Raw genomic sequence first — 20,468 nt, forward strand, 5'->3', positions numbered from 1 at the left:
CGGTTGACGATGGGAGAGCCGTTGATGTCATCTGTATGGATTTCAGTAAGGCGTTTGACAAAGTCCCTCATGGTAGGCTGGTAGAAAAGGTTAAGGCGCATGGGATACGAGGTCATGTAGCTAGGTGGATTGAGAACTGGCTGGGTAATAGGAGACAGAGGGTAGTAGTGGAGGGGACTTTGTCCGGCTGGAGGCCAGTGACCAGTGGTGTGCCGCAGGGCTCAGTACTGGGACCTCTCCTCTTTGTAGTATACATAAATGACTTGGAAGAGAGCGTAGGTGGTGTGATCAGCAAGTTTGCTGATGACACCAAGATGGCAGGGTTGGCGGGTACCGAAGTGGATTGTGAGGTGATACAACAGGATATAGATAGGTTGGTGCAGTGGGCAGATAGGTGGCAGATGGAATTTAATCCTGACAAATGCGAGGTGATGCATTTTGGAAGGAATAATGTAGAGAGGAGCTATGTGATTAAAGGTAGACAAATTAGGAGTATAGAAACACAGAGGGACCTGGGAGTGCAGGTTCACAAATCCATGAAGGTTGCAACACAAGTGGAGAATGTTGTCAGGAAGGCTTATGGAATGCTAGCCTTTATAGGAAGGGGGATAGAGTTTAAAAGCTGCCGTCTAATGCTTCAGTTGTACAGAATGTTGGTTAGACCGCATTTGGAGTACTGCGTCCAGTTCTGGTCACCTTACTACCGGAAGGACGTGGAGGCTCTGGAAAGGGTGCAGAGGAGGTTTACCAGGATGTTGCCTGGCATGGAGGGGCTGGGGTACGAGGAAAGTTTGGAGAAACTGGGACTGTTCTCCTTGGAAAGACGGAGATTGAGGGGGGACATGATAGAGGTATATAAGATACTGAAGGGAATAGACAGAGTCAATAGTGAGAGACTGCTCCCTAGATTGGTAACAAATACAAGAGGACATGATTTAAGGGTGAGGGGGGAGAGATATAATTTGGATATGAGAGGAAGGTTCTTTACGCAGAGAGTTGTGGGGGTATGGAACGCGCTACCGAGTAGGGTGGTGGAGGTGGGAACGTTGGACTCGTTTAAGGTTCAGTTAGATAGGCACATGAGTGAAACGAGGATGGAGGGTTATGGTAGGGGTATTAAATAAGGGTTAGAACCTCAGGAGAGACCGGAAAGGCAGGCTTGTGATTAACGTTTTTGTCTTTTATTCCGCAGGTGGAGGTCCACCTCGTTGTCAAACGAGGGGCATGCACACGGTGGGTCGTGCGTGGGCTACTCTTGGAGGTTCCAGGAGTGGCCTAGTACTTCGTGTCAGTGTGTGTGCTTGATCCTGGACCGGTAGACGGGCGCCGCAACAGCTCGGTGACTAGCACTGCTAGCTGTGCAGATAAATGGATTTGGGCCTGTGTCTGTGGGAGTTTGTGCATTCTCCCTGCGGATGCGTGGGTTTCCTCCGGGCGCTCCGGTTTCCTCCCACACCCCAAAGATGTGCTCTTAGGCTGATTGGTTTTACCAAATTGACACTATTCTCCCCTGAATCTGGCTAAGTCAGGGGTTCTATTCGTAGACACGCAGGGTAGAATAGGTGTAGGGTGATGCGGCGGCGCGGGCTTGTTGGGCCGAAGGGCCTGTTTCCCATGCTGGGTTGTTCTTTGTTCTTTGTTCTTTGTTCTTTGTTCTAATAGGGATGACCCCGCTGGAGTAAAGTGAGCAATTGGGGCCCCCCAGGGAATTGGGTAACGGAGGGGTGGTAACCTAATAGTGCCAGCCTGTACCCCCGGCACTGCCAAGGGACAATGTGCTCATGCCCAAGGGCACCTTGACACTGCCCACTGGGCATGGGGCAGTGCCAAGGTGGCGGGGCCTGGTGAAGGCGGGATGTAGGGGGCAATCAGTGGGGGGTGGGGGTGCCCCACTGCCACTCTACATAGAATCACTCAGGGCAAGAGGGAGGCCTGCAATCAGGGTGAGCTGGGGGTGTCTGCTGGGGTTGCGGGGAGGTCAGCTGGGGGGGTGTGGTCTGCCTCCAAGGGAGAGATCTGCCTGCTGAGGGTCGGTACTGTCTGGGAAGGAGGGGAGGGGTTGTTGGAGGGTGGGAAACTGTGGGGGGTGGGTACTAAGGATCGGGGGCATCTGGGATGAGGGGTGGGCTGAGGCTGAGCCCAGAAATGGTCGGGGGGGCCACGATCAGGCCGTGGGGGCTTTGTGAGGGCAGCACTGTGGGGGCCAGCATTCCGGAGGCTGACAGTTCAGGATCACTGCGCATGAGCAGAGACCTGATGGTTTCAGCCTCCCAGGCAGGAATGGATCCCACCCTCTGAAATTTAATGATTTTTACGCTAGTGGCATCTGCATTGCACAGAGTGGACCCGATTTTAAACAGGCATGAAATCGCGGAAAATTCAGGCTCCAGGCCTTTAATGCGATCTGCACCCGAATCCGAGAAAATCACGGCTTTACCAACACCTGACTTGGGCGCGGATCTGGTCCACACCCGAATTGGGCGGCCCAACAATTTAAATGCATTAGCATGCATTTAAATCGATGTAATGAACCATGTGCCCAACTCTCCCACCAAATCCCACTTTACCTTCTTCTGGTCTGTTCCGGATCCACGCTGTAAACGACCTGCAAAATAAAAATCTGAAGCCAATTTTTATTTTGCAGGGGAGCCTTCGAAGCAGCTTCAGAGCCTGCAACAGCTCCCTGACCCAAATCATCCTCTGGGGTGGCGGGGGCAGTGGTCAGGCATCCTCTGGAGGTGGGGGGAGATCAAATGTATCTCGGTGGGTGGGGGGGTGGTGCGGCAAGAGGGCTGATTGTTGTCTGGTGGTGAGGGGGAGGCCCAATTGCTCACTGATGGGGGGGTGGAGGGGAATATGGATCTCTGGTGGAGAGTGAGGGGTAGGGGTGTCTGCTGCCACTGTGCAGGCAACCCATCCTCCCCACCGGAGGAATGAATCCCTCCTCCCCATTGTGACAGTGCGTCACTTCTCACCAACTAAATGAATGCATGTTTCAATGAGCCTAAGCTCCAACACTTATGAATAAATTCAGCGATTCAATTTTTAAATGACACCTAGTGTATATTTCTCATGTCTTACATATATTAAAGCAATAGGAAACCATGTAGAGGGATTTGTTCCTCCAGTGGGTAGGAGGGGTCGCCTGCAGAGTGGCAGCAGACACCCCTGCCCCACCCCCCCACCAGAGATCCATCCGCCCTCCGCCCCATCAGTGAGTGATTGTGCCTCCCCCCTACAACCAGACAACGGTCAGCCATTCCCCCAACCCCGAGAGATACATTTCACTCGCTTCCTCTTCCTTTAACTTTGCGCATTAACCTCTTACGGGGGACTTTTAACAAAAGCTTTCTGAAAATCCAAATACATAAATTCACTGGTTCTCCTGTATCTATTCTACTAGTTACATCCTCAGGAAATTCCAATAAATTTGGGCCAGTAATCTGCTCTTCCAAGCCTCAGAACCAAATGGCAGGAGATTTTTTTTTAACTCTGCTTGTTATTTTTGAAAACTTTTTTTCTTCCCCTTAACCAAGCTCAACTGTTAAATGTTATACTGCAGTCTGTGGACCTACTTGTTGCAGTTTTCTTGGATGCGCTGATCAGGATAGATGCCAGTTTTGCTCATCCTTCTTACGATTTGATTAGGTATCTTGACTGCTTTCTCTCAGGTTCTTCCTTTTATTTGCACAGTAGATTATTCTTTTTTGAACCTTTGACTCTGCTCGAGCAGGTCTGACTTTTCATCTGAACGGTGAATTATTTGACTGTCTTTTGGCCGTTTTCTCATTTTTTTGATATTGCTAGATCCCTGACTTTGTGTTCTATCAGGACTGGCAATGGACCTCTGTGTACCCTGGAGGAGACTTTCAGCCTCCATGTCTGCAATGGAGCATTTTACCACAGCAATCTCCATTGTGTCTTCAACTTCTTCTTTGGTGATCTCCAACTTTGTCTTCAACTTATGTACACATTTATATAGATGATCTGGAGGAGGGAACCAAGTGTATGGTGTCGAAATTTGCTGATGACACCAAGATTGGGGGAACGGCAAATTGCGCGGAGGGTGTGGAGAGTCTGCAGAAGGATCTAGATAGGCTGGGCGAATGGGCCAGGAAATGGCGAATGGAATTTAATGTTGGCAAGTGCAAGGTGGTCCACTTTGGTAGGAATAATGGTAGGAAGGACTATTTCTTACGTGGCGAAAAACTGCAGCGGGCGACGGTGCAGAGGGACCTCGGGGTCCTTGTGCATGAGTCGCAAAAACCCAGCCTGCAGGTGCAGCAGGTGGTCAGGAAGGCTAATGGGATGCTGGCCTTCAAAGCGAGGGGGATTGAATATAAAAGTAGGGAGGTCTTGCTGCGGCTGTGTAGGGCATTGGTGAGGCCGCAGCTGGAGTACTGTGTGCAGTTTTGGTCGCCGTACTTACGCAAGGATATTTTGGCCTTGGAGGGAGTGCAGAGGAGGTTTACTAGGCTGATACCGGAGTTGAGGGGGCTGAGCTATGAGGAGAGGCTGAATAAATTAGGCTTGTACTCGTTAGAGTTTAGAAGAATGAGGGGAGATCTCATTGAGACGTATAAGATGATGAATGGGTTGGATAGGATAGAGGTGGAGAGACTCTTCCCGCTCAGAAAGGATAGTAGGACTAGGGGGCACAGCCTCAAGATAAGGGGGGGGGGCCGGTTTAGAACGGAGTTGAGGAGGAACTTCTTCACTCAAAGGGTGGTGAATCTCTGGAATTCTCTGCCCGTTGAGGTGGTGGAGGCTGCCTCACTAAATATTTTTAAGACGCGGGTTGATGGGTTTTTGATAAGAGAGGGGATTAAGGGTTATGGGGAGAGGGCGGGAATGTGGAACTGAGCCACGACAGATCAGCTATGATCTTATTGAATGGTGGGGCAGGCTTGAAGGGCTAGATGGCCTACTCCTGCTCCTATTTCTTATGTTCTTATGTTCTTACATCTCTCAGGTCAGGCTTAATTTTCTTTAGTTTCTCATGCTTTAAGAATTTGGGTTCCCTCTCTATCTTCTTTGGGACATCGGCGTCCATCATTTATTGCTGCCATGTTGTAAGATTGCTTGGTGTCTCGTGCAGAGATCTGGAGGCTTGTAAGATTAAATATAAACCATTTATTGGTAACCCATATCTTTGTACATACCCAAAGTACTGTCTTGCATAGGTTCTTTCTCCATGCTGGATCTTTCCAGTCTCTACTTACGCATGTAGTACAGACTGTTCTCATCTGATGAACACCCTTATACTACACCTGTGTCCAACATGCCAATCAGACACCTAGCTTTTGGTCACTACTTAATCCTTGATTCAGCATCCATTTCTCTTACTGTCGCTGAGTAAAACACCCTGGATTGTTTGATCATTAAAAAAAATTAACTTGGACAAAACAAATCAGAGGGAAAACAGTAGCTTTAAGTAGAAACACAGATCACTGTTGTGAAGTTCTGATGGAATACTAGGAAGTCCATCTCTGAGATAAATGCTTTAGGCCCAGAAGGTACTGTTGTATAAGCTTGGTGAATTTTAAATGTAGATGGTGCGTAGATGAACACAGTTCTCAGGTGGTGGAGGGATGGATATTGTTACTAGTGTGATATAAGTGAAGTGCTTTGTTTAGGATGCTGATTATTGCTGCAGCTGTACCCATCTATCACACTCCTAATGTGGAGAGAATTTGAAAGTTCATGACATAAAGTACCTTTTCTATGTTCTACTTGTTAACTCCTGATATTGATATGGCTTGTCCAGTTAAGCTTTTGGTTAGTGATGACTAGCAAGATGTTAATGGTTGGAGACTCAATAATGGCTAAGCCAATGATGATTAATGGGAATTAATTGGGCATGTTCTTGTTGGACATGGTTATTTATATGCTATCAAGTTGCTAACAGTATTGAGTAGTCCTTTGAAGGTCAATTGCCCCTCAAAGCTGGCACCAAATTGGCATGGGACCATGAGATGGGTAAAAGACCAAGGTTGATAAGAAATTGGCATGGGGATTGAAGAGGCCATCAGGGGGTTGGGAGACCTGAGTTGGCACTATTGGCCAACTATTGGAAGTGGATAAGGTGCATCAATGGACAATGGGGATGGGTATGTGTTGGAAGGCCAAAGATTTAACAAAACAATTGGGACAAAGTCCCTGAAAACTGAAATGGGCTTTTTAATGAGCCTGCCTTGGTATTTGATTTGCCCCCATAACCACCTCAGTTTCTGCGTTCTCAGTTGATGGTCCAACTCCAATACGCACACTTCCCTGGAATCAAGATCCTATCTTTCACAGGAATTTTTCCTGAGCGGGGTGTGGTGAATCAGGAGATTTCCTGACTCTGCAAAGCTGCCCTGGCTGTGGAAAATCCAGGCCTTGCTGTTGAAACAATTTCATTGCTATTTTCACTTCTCTTTCCTTAAACACCAAGATTGGGGGAAAGGCAAATTGTGCGGAGGGTGTGGAGAGTCTGCAGAAGGATCTAGATAGGCTGGGCGAATGGGCCAGGAAATGGCAAATGGAATTTAATGTTGGCAAGTGTGAGGTGGTCCACTTTGGTAGGAAGAATGGTAGGAAGGACTATTACTTACGTGGCGAAAAACTGCAGCAGGCGACGGTGCAGAGGGACCTCGGGGTCCTTGTGCATGAGTCGCAAAAACCCAGCTTGCAGGTGCAGCAGGTGGTCAGGAAGGCGAATGGGATGCTGGCCTTCATAGCGAGGGGGATTGAATATAAAAGTAGGGAGGTCTTGCTGCAGCTGTATAGGGCATTGGTGAGGCCGCAGCTGGAGTACTGTGTGCAGTTTTGGGCGCCGCACCTGCGCAAGGATATTTTGGCCCTGGAGGGAGTGCAGAGGAGGTTTACTAGGCTGATACCGGAGTTGAGGGGATTGAGCTATGAGGAGAGGCTGAATAAACTAGGCTTGTACTCGTTAGAGTTTAGAAGAATGAGGGGAGATCTCATTGAGACGTATAAGATGATGAATGGGATGGATAGGATAGAGGTGGAGAGACTCTTCCCGCTCAAAAAAGACAGTAGGACTAGGGGGCACAGCCTCAAGATAAAGGGGAGGCGGTTTAGAACGGAGTTGAGGAGGAACTTCTTCACTCAAAGGGTGGTGAATCTCTGGAATTCTCTGCCCGTTGAAGTGGTGGAGGCTGCCTCGCTAAATATTTTTAAGAAGCGGGTTGATGGGTTCTTGATAAGAGAGGGGATTAAGGGTTATGGGGAGAGGGCGGGAAAGTGGAACTGAGCCACAACAGATCCGCCATGATCTTATTGAATGGCGGGGCAGGCTCGAAGGGCTAGATGGCCTACTCCTGCTCCTATTTCTTATGTTCTTATGTTCTTAAATTTGATCAGGATGCAACATTTGATCATTCACATTAATAAAGTTTGTTAATTACAGACATCAATCTGAAAATTTGTGAATTTTTTTTCAAAGCTGATTGTTCTTCAGTCAGATATGTTCAGCATTTAAGTCGAAGAAATAGGTGCAACCTCTAAGGTTGAGGACAAAAAGAAAGTGATTCATCATCTTTTTTGGTATGCGTTACATCTCAATCTCCCGAGGATCCTAAAATTGTGTTCCTTCCTTACAAATTCTTAGTCCCTATCACCCAATATTATATATTAAGCATACCAATGAAATGATTCAGAAAATATTTAATGGTACGTTCATTCTTTTCATATCCTAGGTGAGGTTAAATGTGAAGCACCCAATAACAGGTTGGACAAATTTAGAGGAACACTTACCTACAAGGCAAATAAATATTCTTTAGACAATGAAAAAATATTACTACGTGGCTGCACTTTGAGGAATACAGAATGGTGTTTTGGACTTGTTATCTTTGCAGGTAAGTTATAAGCAAGAGGACACTTCAGTTGTAGTGTGGATTACAATGACCAAAAGGCTAACGTTTTCCTAAAAGAGTCCTGAACCCAATTCTAAATTGGGGCAAGGCCAATTTTGATGGTATCAACTTTCAAAAGTTAATTGGGGAGGCCTATGGGAAGGCAAAGAGATGTCTGGTAAGTGGCATGCTTTCAAAAATATGTTGGCCAGGGTTCAGGCTAAACACATTCCTCTTAGAGTGTAGGGCAAGGCTGGCAGAAGTTGGAAACCCTGGATGACTTGGGATATTGAGCCCCTGGTCAAGAAGAAGAAAGAGACACAAGACATGCATTGGCAGCTGGATCAAGTGAATCTCTTGAAGGGTATAGCGGGTGTAGGAGTAGAGTTAAGAGAGAAATCAGAAGGGCAAAAAGGGGACACAAAATTGTTTTGGCATATAAGGTAAAGGAGACTCCAAAGAGCTTCTACAAATATAACAAGGGTAAAAGAGTAACAAGGGAGAGAGTAGGGTCTGTTAAGGATCAACAAGGACATCTATGTTTGCGGATCCACAAGTGATGGGCGAGATCCTAAATGAATATTTCTCATCGGTATTTACTGTTGAGAAAAGCATGGATGTTAGAGAACTTGGGTAAATAGTGATGTCTTGAGGAGTGTACATATTACAGAGAAGTAGGTGTTGGAAGTCTTAAAGTGCATCAAGGTAGATAAATCCCCAGGACCTGATGAAGTATATCCCAGGACATTGTGGGAGGCTAGGGAGGAAATTGCAGATCCCCTAGCCGAGATATTTGAATCATCGGTAGTCACGGGTGAGGTGCCTGAAGATTGGAGCGTGGCAAATGTGTTGTGCCTTTGTTTAAAAAGGGCTGCAGGGAAAAGCCTGGGAACCACAGGCCAGTGAGCCTTACATATATGGTGGGTAGATTGTTGGAAGGTATTTTGAGAGACAGTATCTACAGGCATTTAGAGATGCAAGGACTGATTAGGGATAGTCAGCATGGCTTTGTGAGTGCAAAATCATTTCTCACAAATTTAATTGGGTTTTTTGAAGGGGTAACCAAGAAGGTGGCTGAGGGCAGTACAGTCAACATTGTCTACTTGGACTTTAGCAAGGCCTTTGACAAGGTATTGCATGGTAGGTTGTTGCATAAAGTTAAATCTCACAGGATCCAGAGTGAGATGTCTAAATGGATAGAAAATTGGCTTCTTGACAGAAATCAGAATGTGGTTGCAGAGAGTTGTTTTTCAAACTGGAGGCCTGTGCCTAAGGGATCAGTGCTGGGTCCACTGTTATTTGTCATTTATATTAATGGTTTGGATGAGAATATAGGGGGCATGGTTAGTAAGTTTGCAGATGACGCCAAGATTGATGGCATAATGGACAGTGAAGAAAGTTATCTCCAATTGCAACAGAATCTTGATCAATTGGGCCAGTGGGCTGACGAATGGCAGATGGAGTTTCATTTTGACAAATGCGAGGTGATGCATTTTGGTAGATTGAACCAGGGCAGGCTCACTCAGTTAATGGTAGGGCATTGCAGAGAGTTACAGAACAAAGAGATCTAGGGGTACATTGTTCATAGCTCCTTGAAAGTGGAGTCACAGGTGGACAGAGTGGTGAAGAAGGCATTTGGCATGCTTGGTTTCATTGGTCAGAACATTGAATACAAGAGTTGGGACATCTTTTTGAAGTTGTACAAGACATTGGTAAGGCCACACTTGGAACACTGTGTGCAATTCTGGTCACCCTATTATAGAAAGGATATTATTAAATTAGAAAGAGTGCAGAAATGATTCACTAGGATGCTACCAGGACTTGATGGATTGAGTTATAAGGAGATGCTGAATAGACTGGGACTTTTTTATCTGGAGCGTAGGAGACTGAGGGATGATCTTAAAGATAATGAGGGACATAAACAAGATAGATAGTCAATATCATTTCCCAAAGGTAGGGGAGTCTAAAACTAGAAGGCATAGGTTTAAGGTGAGAGGGGCGAGATACAAAAGTGTCCAGAGGGGCGATTTTTTTCACACAGAGGGTGGTGAGTGTCTGGAACAAGCTGCCAGAGGTAGTAGTAGAAGTGGGTACAATTTTATCTTTTAAAAAGCATTCAGATAGTTACATGGGTACAATGGTTTGGAGGGATATGGGCCAAATGCGGGCAACTGGGATTAGCTTAGGGGTTTAAAAAAAAGGGTGACGTGGACAAGTTGGGCCGAAGGGCCTGTTTCCATGCTGTAAAGCTCAATGACTCTCTGAGTAAACTTAAGTTCTTCCAAGTTACTCTTATCTAAATCCCTCATAATTTTGCACTTAATTGAATCTTCTTTGCTCTATGAAAAACAATCCCTGCTTTTTTTAAATCATTTGCATATTGCAGATGTTGCTCAATAGACCAGCATTTATTGCCCAACCTTAATTGCCCTTAAAAAGGTGATGGTGAGCTGCTTTTTTGAACTGCTGCAGTCACTGTGGTGTAGGTGCACTCATAGTGCTCTTCGGGAAAGTTTCAGAACTTTGGCCCAGCGATAGTGAAGGAAGGCAATATATTTCCAAGTCAAGTTGATGAGTTGTTAGGAGGGGAACTTCCTGGTAGTGGTGCTCCCAGGTGTTGCTGCTCTTGCCCTTCTAGAATGTAAGTGTTGGTGACTAGGTTTGGAAGGTGCTGCCTCTCCACTTAACTGAAGACCGTCATTACTGTGGCTGGTAAGATTATACTCAATCTCCTTAATCCATCCTCTTCAAATCTCGCACATCCTTGTGAAAGTGCGGTGCCCAGAATTGTGTACACAGCTCACAGCTGAGACTTAACGAGTGATTTAACGTTCCCATATCTTTTAATTTCACACTCTATGCCTATATTTATAAAGCTCATGATCCTGTATACTTTTTTAAAGAATAGTATTAATGGAAACATTCTGAAAATGTTACATTGTATTTCTTAGATGTAACTTAGTCAATTTTTATTTCAAGGACAAGACACAAAGCTAATGCAGAATAGTGGATTGTCAGCTTTGAAGCGGACTAATATAGATCGATTGATGAATGTTCTCGTTCTATGGGTAAGTGGCAGTAATGAATCCATTTCCTTCAGGGTCAGCCAGTGTTGTATAAATATTGATGCATTGTGTTATGAATTTTCAAACAGTTGAATGGAATCAACTAGATGAATACTCAAAATCACCATCGTGACTTTAAAATGGGGATTAAATTTGGAATTTTGCCAAGTGTATTTGAAACACATAGGGCAGGATTTTCCATACAACCTACCATGTGTTTCTCAATGGCGGAGGTGGCTCTCCATTTGCTGACAATGGGAACTTCTAGTCCTGCTGTTTGTCAATAGAGTTTTCCATTGAATGCACCTCTCACATTGTGAAACCCGCAACAGGGTGCATTGTTGGCAGGACTGGTTTGAGTTGACAAAGAAAGTATAGCACTGGAATAGGCCGTATGGCCCTCCAAGCCTGTGCACGTGGTTTTGTGAAGGGGAAATTGTGTCTCACTAACTTGATCGAGTTTTCGAGGAAGTGACAAAGATGATTGATGAGGGTACGGCAGTGGATGTTGTCTGCATGGACTTCAGTAAGGCCTTTGACAAGGTCCCTCATGGCAGACTGGTAGAGAAGGTGAATTGACAAGATGGATACAGAACTGGCTCAGTCATAGAACACAGAGGGTAGCAATGGAAGGGCGCATTTCTGAATGGTGGGCTGTGACTAGTGGTGTTCCTGAGGGATCAGTGCTGGGACCTTTGCTTTTGCCATATATATATATATGTATAATGATTTGGAGGAAAATGTAACTGGTTTTATTAGTAAGCTTGTGGATGACAAATGGTCGGTGGATTTGCGGATAGCGATGAGGACCATTGTAGTATATAGCAGGATATAGATCGGCTGGAGACTTGGGCAGAGAGATGGCAGGTGGAGCTTAATATGAGGTAATGCATTTTGGAACGTCCAATACAGATGAGAAATATACAGTAAATGGCAGAACCCTTAAGAGTATTGATCAGCTATGGAATCTGTGTGTACACGTACACGGGTCACTGAAAGTGGCAACACAGGTTTAGAAGGCAGTCAAGAAGGCATACAACATGCTGCCTTCATTGGCTGGGGCATTGAGTTTAAAAATTGGCAAATCATGTTGCAGCTTAGTTCAGCCGCACTTGAAATATAGTGTTTAATTCTGATCACCACGCAACTAGAAGAATGTGGAGGCTTTGGAGAGGGTACAGAAAAATTTACCAGGATGTTGCTTGGTATGGAGGACATTAAGTATGAGGACAGGTTGGAGAAACTTGGTTTGTTCTCACTGGAGCAACAGAGGTAAATCTGATGGAAGTCTATGAGATTATGAGAGGCATGGACAGACTGGATAGTCCAAAGCTTTTTCCCAGGCTGGAGGAGTCATTACTAGGGGGCATAGGTTTAAGGTGCAAGGGGCAAAGTTTAAAAGAGATGTACAAGGCAGGTTTTTACACAGAAGGTGGTGGATGCCTGGAACTCACTGCTGGGGGAAGCAGATATGATAGTGACTTTTAAGAGGACCTGGACAAATACATGAATAGGATGGGAATGGAGGGATATGGTCCCCAGAAATGTAGGGTGCTTTAATTCAGATGGGCAGCATGGTCAGAGCAGGCTTGGAGGGCCAAAGGGCCTGTTCCCATGCTTTAATTTTCTTTTTTCTTTGACTGGAAGATCATGCTGGCATGAATGGTCAGAAAGTTCTGGCCTCGATGTTTTATTTGACTATATTGGCAAAAAGGGAAATTTTGCACCGCTAGTTTTGCTTGCTGTATTTTCTTTCAAACAGTTTAAATTCAAATTCAAATTCAAATTTGTTGTGCCAATATATTCAAAGTGATGTGATGATATGTGAATTTTGATGTCAAGCTTCATTCACAATTACATAGATAATGATGCCAGTCTACAACACAGGCTGGATAGCACACAGGCTTGGATTGACAAAGTAAAGTACAGCACAGGAATAGGCCCTTCAGCCCTCCAAGCCTGTGCCAATCATGATTCCCTAATTAAATTTTAATAAATCTTCTGCTCTTACTCAATCCGTTTCCCTGTTCTGTCCCTATTCATGTACCCATTCTGATGCCTCTTAAATGTTGCTAATGTGCCTACTTCCACCATCTCTGGCAGCACATTCCAAGCACTCGTCCACCCTCCGCATGAAAAACTCCCTCACACATCTCCCTTAAACCTTCCCCCTCTCACTGTGAAATCTGTATCCCTGCATAATTGACACTTCCACTCTTAGCCTCTGACTATCCACCTTGTTTATGCCTGTCATAATTTTGAGGAACTCAGATCTTCCCTCAGACTCTGTCTTTCCAGTGGAAACAATCCTAGTTTGTTCAACCTTTCCTGATAGCCAACATCCTCAAGACCAGGCAACATCCTGATGAACCTTCTTTGCACTCTCTCCAAAGCTTCATGCTCTTCTGGTAGTGTGGTGACTCGAACAGCACGCAATATTCCAATTGCGGCCGAACCAAGGCCTAATTTTGCTGCAACATGATTTCCCAACTCTTGTACTCATTGCCCCAGCTGATGAATGCAAGCATGCCATATGCTTTCTTCATCACTTTGGCCACCTGTCTGGCCACTTTTAAGGAACTGTGGACCTGCATGCCCAGATGTGTTAATGTTCTAAAGGGTTCTGCCATGTACAATATAATTTACATCTAAATTTGATTCTCCAAAATGCAACACCTCACATTTGCCCAGATTAAACTTGAACCACCATTTCTGTGCCCAAGTCTTCAATCTATCTATATCCTGTCGTACCCTCTGACAATCCCCAGCGCTATCAGCAACTCTACCAATCTTCATGTTATCTGCAAACTACTAATCAGACCCCCCACATTTTCCTCCAGACCATCTATATATACGACAAACAACAGAGGTCCCAACACTGATCCTTGTGGAACACCACTAGATACAGATATCCATTCTGATCAACATCCTTCCACTATTATTCTCTCTTCCATAAACCAAGCCAGACTTGCGTCCATCTACCCTGAATCCTATGTGACTTTAGTTTTTGAACCAGTGTGCCATGTGGGACCTTGTCAAATATCTTACTAAAATCCTAATAAACTACATCAACAGCCCTTCCCTCATCAATTATCTTTGTCACCTCTTCAAAAAAAATGAACTAAATTGGTAAGTGTGATGACTTCAGCCAAGCTAATGAGGTTGGCTTGCTGGCGTATGAACTACATGAAGAACCCGAATTCATGGTTAAATCAGGAAGTCTTATGCTCCCTACTTAAAACAGATGTGGCAGCCTATCAGCCTACATTCAGCAAGGAGCAACTGGAGAGCTGGCTGTGTACAGATGTATGGTGTAAATAAAGTAACTTGATGACAGGACTTTCACTTCCGTGGAGTTATTACAGTGGTGATGAGAAAAAAGGAGTGATCTGAAGGAATTTGCTGAATCACTGCACATATTGAGGGAAACATATTGTAGCGAAAACATGTTTGGGAACATGAGGGTTTTGAGCCCTCAGTGGAGGATTGGGCCCAATATGTGAAAAGGATGAAGTATTTCTTCAGGGCAAATGACATAACCTCAGATTGAGAAGTGAAGGGTTATCTTCCTGACTTTGTGTGGATCAGCTGCTTTTTTGATTATAAGCAGTTTAACTTTCCCAGAGGCAATACCAGATACAAAGTCCTTCCAAGAGTTGTCAAACTTAGTTCAAGAATATTATGACCCTAAGCCATCCTTGATCCTGCGGAGGGACTGATTTTACTCTCCATTTAGAAAAGCGGGGGAGTCAATCACCAGTTTCCTGATAAGGCTAAGATGTTTGGTGGAGGCTTGTGAATTCATAAGAACATAAGAACATAAGAACATAAGAAATAGGAGCAGGAGTAGGCCATCTGGCCCTTCGAGCCTGCCCCGCCATTCAATAAGATCATGGCTGATCTGTCGTGGCTCAGTTCCACTTTCCCGCCCTCTCCCCATAACCCTTAATCCCCTCTCTTATCAAAAACCCATCAACCCGCTTCTTAAAAATATTTAGCGAGGCAGCCTCCACCACTTCAACGGGCAGAGAATTCCAGAGATTCACCACCCTTTGAGTGAAGAAGTTCCTCCTCAACTCCGTTCTGAACTGCCCCCCCTTTATCTTGAGGCTGTGCCCCCTAGTCCTACTGTCGGGGGACAAATGCTCCGAGACCAATTGGTGTGTGGAATTAATGATTTGACTATACAGAAATGCCTGTTGGCAGAGGCTCAGCCGGACTGTAAAAGGTATTACAGCTGTCCTTGTCATTAGAAAAGCGACAAGCGGAGCGCATATACTCCAAGGTACCCCGATGGAGATAGAGGCCAACACCAGGGAGACTGGGTTAGGGGATTACCAGTAGGGGGCAGACCACTACGTAGCAGCCCTTCGGAAGGATTCGAATATGAGGGAGCCCAAGTCAGCCTATGGAACCGTACCTAGACAATGTCAAGTTAAGCCCAGAGTGACAGCTGTTCCTGTAGAGCCCCACCCCACATGACACGGGCGGCACAGTAGCACAGTGGTTAGCACTGCTGCTTCACAGCTCCAGGGTCCTGCGTTCAATTCTTGGCTCGGGTTGCCATCTGTGTGGAGTTTGCATGTTCTCCTTGTGTCTGCATGGGTTTCCTCCAGGTACTCCGGTTTCCTCCCAGTCCAAAGATGTGCGGGTTAGGTTGATTGGCCATGCTAACAAAATGCCCCTTAGTGTCCAGGGTAGTGAAGGTTAGAGGGCTTAGTGGGTGTAATATGTGGGGATATGGGGGTAGGGTCTGGGTGGCATTGTGTCCGGTGCAGACTCGATGAGCCGAAGGACCTCTTTCTGCACTGTAGGGTTCTATGATCTATGACATTGTTGTGGTTGCCAGTGTCAGAATGCACAGAGGAAAAGCAAATCTCCTAAACCAACATGGCTGAAAAGAATACATAAGTTAAGGGACAGGAGAATGCATATAGTTTGTTTTAAGTTTCCAATACATCTGAATGTTCTTTTGCTCTGTGTATATGCTTTAAGTAGTCACAACTTATTTGGGAAAGTTCAATGACTATAATTTTCAGGGGATTTCTCTGGGCCTCCACCCAAACTTTGGTGGAAGATTAACGTAAGCAGCTATTTCTTGAGGGTTTCCATTACAGGCAGTCCTTGAATTTGTGACATTCGAGTTATGACAAACAACATTGCAACGTTTATAAATGAACACCCTGTTTCAAGTTTACAACCCCAGTTTGCTTTTATGTCACAATGTCAGTGTCTTCACAAACTGTTATCTTCCCCCTTGCAGAACTTTAGGCAGGGGAAATTACTTCTCAGATATAGAAGTGTCTTTGAAAGTGTAAGGAAATGCATTACTGTATGGGGAATACACTACTTGAGTATGATTTCAGAAACTTTTTAGTGAAAATAGGGTTTTGTGCTTTGGTTTGCAAACTGTACCCTACGTATAACATTATTCCTATGAGAAAACCAGTTCCAACTTACTAAATTTCAGTTTACAGTACAGTTCTCAGGAACCAATTGTGTAGTAAGTCCAAGGGCTGCCTTTACTCCCCATTTATGTAACTGTGGGAGATTAGAAAATCCACCCCTTAAGTCAACGTAATGAATCAGGTGGGTATTATTTACTGCCAACCTTAAAATAACATTGATATTTTATGCTTGATTGCAGATTTTTGGCTTCCTTGTCATGATGTGTACAGTACTTGCTGTTGGAAATGGTATCTGGGAATCTTATAAAGGGTATTACTTTCAAGTCTACTTGCCTTGGATCCATGACCCGCCAAATTCTTCTTTCTCTGGATTTCTTATGTTCTGGTCATATGTGATTATTCTGAATACTGTTGTCCCAATTTCCCTTTATGTGAGGTAAGTTTTTTTAACCTTCACTCCAATGTTATTTAAAACATTCTTTGTGTGAATGCATCATTCACCGATGATAACAGCATTATTCGCTTAGGGACATTTATTTTGTATCTTTATAAATATCATTCTGGTTGCTTGTCTCCCATCATCCAATTCTTTTTATCTTCTTTGTCTCTTTCATCATCTCTTTACCTAATATATTCTTTATCCCCTTATTTTTGTAATTCACAATTTCCACCTCATCTTTCTTCCTGTTTTCTGTGTGACTGTCACACTGTAGAATGTTGCGAAGATGACAACACATCCATTTAGCTTCATACTTCGTCTGTCTTCTCTTTGTAATTATCTTTTTTCTGTATAGCTATCACTACTTCTGTAAATTACTTTAATCACTGAACTGAAACAGCATAGAAGGATCTATCTTTTCTCTTTTTTTTATGTAAGTTGCTCTCACTTCTCTCCCACTCTCCTACAGCAGAGTTTTGCCCTCAGGAACCAATGTTTTAGATAGCGGGAGATGGAGGAACGGACATGAAGGCAAATTTTGGCAAGGTGTAAAAGTAACAGGATTGTTGTGGTGGAAGATTTTAACTTCCCCTATATTAACTGGGACTCATTTAGTGCTAGGGGCATGGATGGGGCAGAGTTTGTAAGGAGCATCCAGGAGGGCTTCTTGAAACAATATGTAGATAGTCCAGTAGGGAAGGGGCCATATTAGAGCTGGTACTGGGGAATGAACCCAGCCAGGTGGTCGATGTTTCAGCAGGGGAGCAGTTCGGAACAGTGACCACAATTCAATAAGCTTTAAGGTACTGATGGATAAAGATGTGTAGTCCTCAAGTGAAAGTGCTAAATTGGGGGAAGGCTAATTACAGCAATATTAGGGCAGGAAGAATGTAGATTGGGAGCAGATGTTTAAAAGCAAATCAACATAAGAACATAAGAAATAGGAGCAGGAGTAGGCCATCTAGCCCTTCGAGCCTGCCCCGCCATTCAATAAGATCATGGCTGATCTGTCGTGGCTCAGTTCCACATTCCCGCCCTCTCCCCATAACCCTTAATCCCCTGTCTTATCAAAAACCCATCAACCCGCGTCTTAAAAATATTTAGCGAGGTAGCCTCCACCACTTCAACGGGCAGAGAATTCCAGAGATTCACCACCCTTTGAGTGAAGAAGTTCCTCCTCAACTCCGTTCTAAACCGCCCCCCCCCCCCCCCTTTATCTTGAGGCTGTGCCCCCTAGTCCTACTGTCCTTTCTGAGCGGGAAGAGTCTCTCCACCTCTATCCTATCCATCCCATTCATCATCTTATACGTCTCAATGAGATCTCCCCTCATTCTTCTAAACTCTAACGAGTACAAGCCTAATTTACTCAGCCTCTCCTCATAGCTCAACCCCCTCAACTCCGGCATCAGCCTAGTAAACCTCCTCTGCACTCCCTCTAAGGCCAAAATATCCTTGCGTAAGTACGGCGCCCAAAACTGCACACAGTACTCCAGCTGTGGCCTCACCAATGCCCTATACAGCCGCAGCAAGACCTCCCTACTTTTATATTCAATCCCCCTCGCTATGAAGGCCAGCATCCCATTCGCCTTCCTGATCACCTGCTGCACCTGCAAGCTGGGTTTTTGCGACTCATGCACAAGGACCCCGAGGTCCCTCTGCACCGTCGCCTGCTGCAGTTTTTCGCCACGTAAGTAATAATCCTTCCTACCATTATTCCTACCAAAGTGGACCACCTTGCACTTGCCAACATTAAATTCCATTTGCCATTTCCTGGCCCATTCGCCCAGCCTATCTAGATCCTTCTGCAGACTCTCCACACCCTCCGCACAATTTGCCTTTCCTCCAATCTTGGTGTCATCAGCAAATTTCGACACCCTACACTCGGTTCCCTCCTCCAGATCATCTATATAAATGGTAAATAGCTGAGAAATCCCCCATAACTACGGCCGTCCCATTCCTGCACGCTGCACTTATTTGCGCGTTAACAGCCCGCCCCACCTCCAGATCATTATTCGGGGGCCTATAGACGACACCCACCAGCGTCTTCCTCCCTTTGCTGTTCCTAATCTCCAGCCACAACGATTCCACTTTCTGCTCCTTGGCTCCAATATCATCCCTTGCTACCACCCTGATGCTCTCCTTAATCAGCAGAGCTACACCCCCCCTCTTTTCCCTCCTGCCTATCCTTCCTAAACACTTGATACCCCTGGACATTCAGCTCCCAGTCCCTGTCACCTTGCAGCCACGTCTCTGTAATGGCCACCAGATCATATCCATTTGTGCCGATCTGCGCCACCAGCTCATCCACTTTATTCCGAATGCTTCGTGCATTCAGGTAAAGTGCCTTCATCCCAGCCTTCACCTGGACCCTATTTGCCGTAACGCCACCAACCATGCTCATGCCCCCTACTCCCTCTATTATTGGGACATCCTCGGCCTCTTCCCTTACCTGTACCCTCTCCTCAACTTTAGACCCCGTAATGTCACCTACCCTTGCACCCTCCCCCCCCCAATTAGTTTAAAGCCCTGTCTACAGTCCTCTTTACTCGATTCGCCAGCACTCTGGTCCCAGCACGGTTCAGACCCACCCCATCCCGCCCGAACAGGTCCCACCTACCCCAATACTGATGCCAATGCCCCATAAATTCAAACCCATTCCTCCCACACCAATCCCTGAGCCACCCATTCACTTCCTTAATCCTGTCAACCCTACGCCCGTCTGCACTCGGTTCAGGCATAGCCCAAAGATAACTACCTTGTCGGTTCTACTCTTTAATTCCATTCCCAGCTTCTTATACTCCCTCCCCAGATCCTCAGTTCGCATTTTGCCTACGTCATTGGCACCCACATGTACCACAACGACCGGATTCGCACCCTCCCACTCCAGGTTCCTCTGTAGCCCAGATGCGACATCCCGGACCCGAGCACCAGGCAGACAACACACCCTTCTGTGCACTTTGTCGTTGTGACAAAGGACAGTGTCAATACCCTTCACCCCACTATCCCCAATCACTACTATGTTCCTTTTCACCTTCTCCTTGCCTATGTCCTGCTGCATCACTGTACCGTGTGCAGTTTGCTCACCAACCTCACCTCCCTCGTCCTCGTCCACACTGGAAGCAAGAGCCTCTAACCTGTTATGCAGATTGAGAGGCTGAGGCCTCCACTCCCCACCCTCCTTCCACCGCTCCCCACCATCCTTCCTCCTCTCCCCACCCTCCTTCCTCCTCTCCCCACCCCCCTTCCTCCTCTCAGCAGCCCCCTCTTGTTGCTGACCCTTAGAGTTAGCCAGTCTAGGCGGGGTGGATGTCACTTGCACCCCATTGACAATGGCACCCTCTCTCCCCCTGATGAGCCTCAGCGTCTGTAGCTCAGAGGCCAGCTCATTTACCCTGAGCTGGAGCTCCTCCAGCAACCTGCACTTACTGCAGACATGGTCACTGGGAAGGACCCTGGGGTCCACCAGTTCCCACATCATACAGAAACAACACATCACATGCCCCTCCATTATTCACTGTAGTAGTATTGAAAATTTCAACACGAACTTACCTGGCCCTTTTTCTCTCCAGCCCTTTTGATATTAAGCCCCAATAGCTCACTCTGCTTCCCTCTCACTCCGCTGCCCACTCCGACGCTGCCCGCTGTCTACACCAGGCCTCTTTTTAAACCTGGCGCTGATTTAAAGCTTGCTGGCCCA

General features: G+C 45.8%; 1 protein-coding gene across 1 annotated transcript in view; it reads left to right on the forward strand.

The window, feature by feature from the left end:
• atp8b5b (ATPase phospholipid transporting 8B5b) overlaps nucleotides 1-20,468 on the forward strand; it is a 166,542-nt gene that overhangs the window by 41,895 nt on the left and 104,179 nt on the right. The window contains exons 8-10 of the mRNA XM_080211768.1: nucleotides 7,704-7,862; nucleotides 10,839-10,927; nucleotides 16,572-16,768. Of these exons, the coding sequence (XP_080067894.1) occupies nucleotides 7,704-7,862; nucleotides 10,839-10,927; nucleotides 16,572-16,768 (445 nt within the window). The remainder of the gene's footprint in view (nucleotides 1-7,703; nucleotides 7,863-10,838; nucleotides 10,928-16,571; nucleotides 16,769-20,468) is intronic.

Source organism: Carcharhinus amblyrhynchos, chromosome 1 (genome assembly GCF_965287045.1).
Source record: "Carcharhinus amblyrhynchos chromosome 1, sCarAmb.v2.hapA, whole genome shotgun sequence".
NCBI classification, from domain to species: domain Eukaryota; kingdom Metazoa; phylum Chordata; class Chondrichthyes; order Carcharhiniformes; family Carcharhinidae; genus Carcharhinus; species Carcharhinus amblyrhynchos.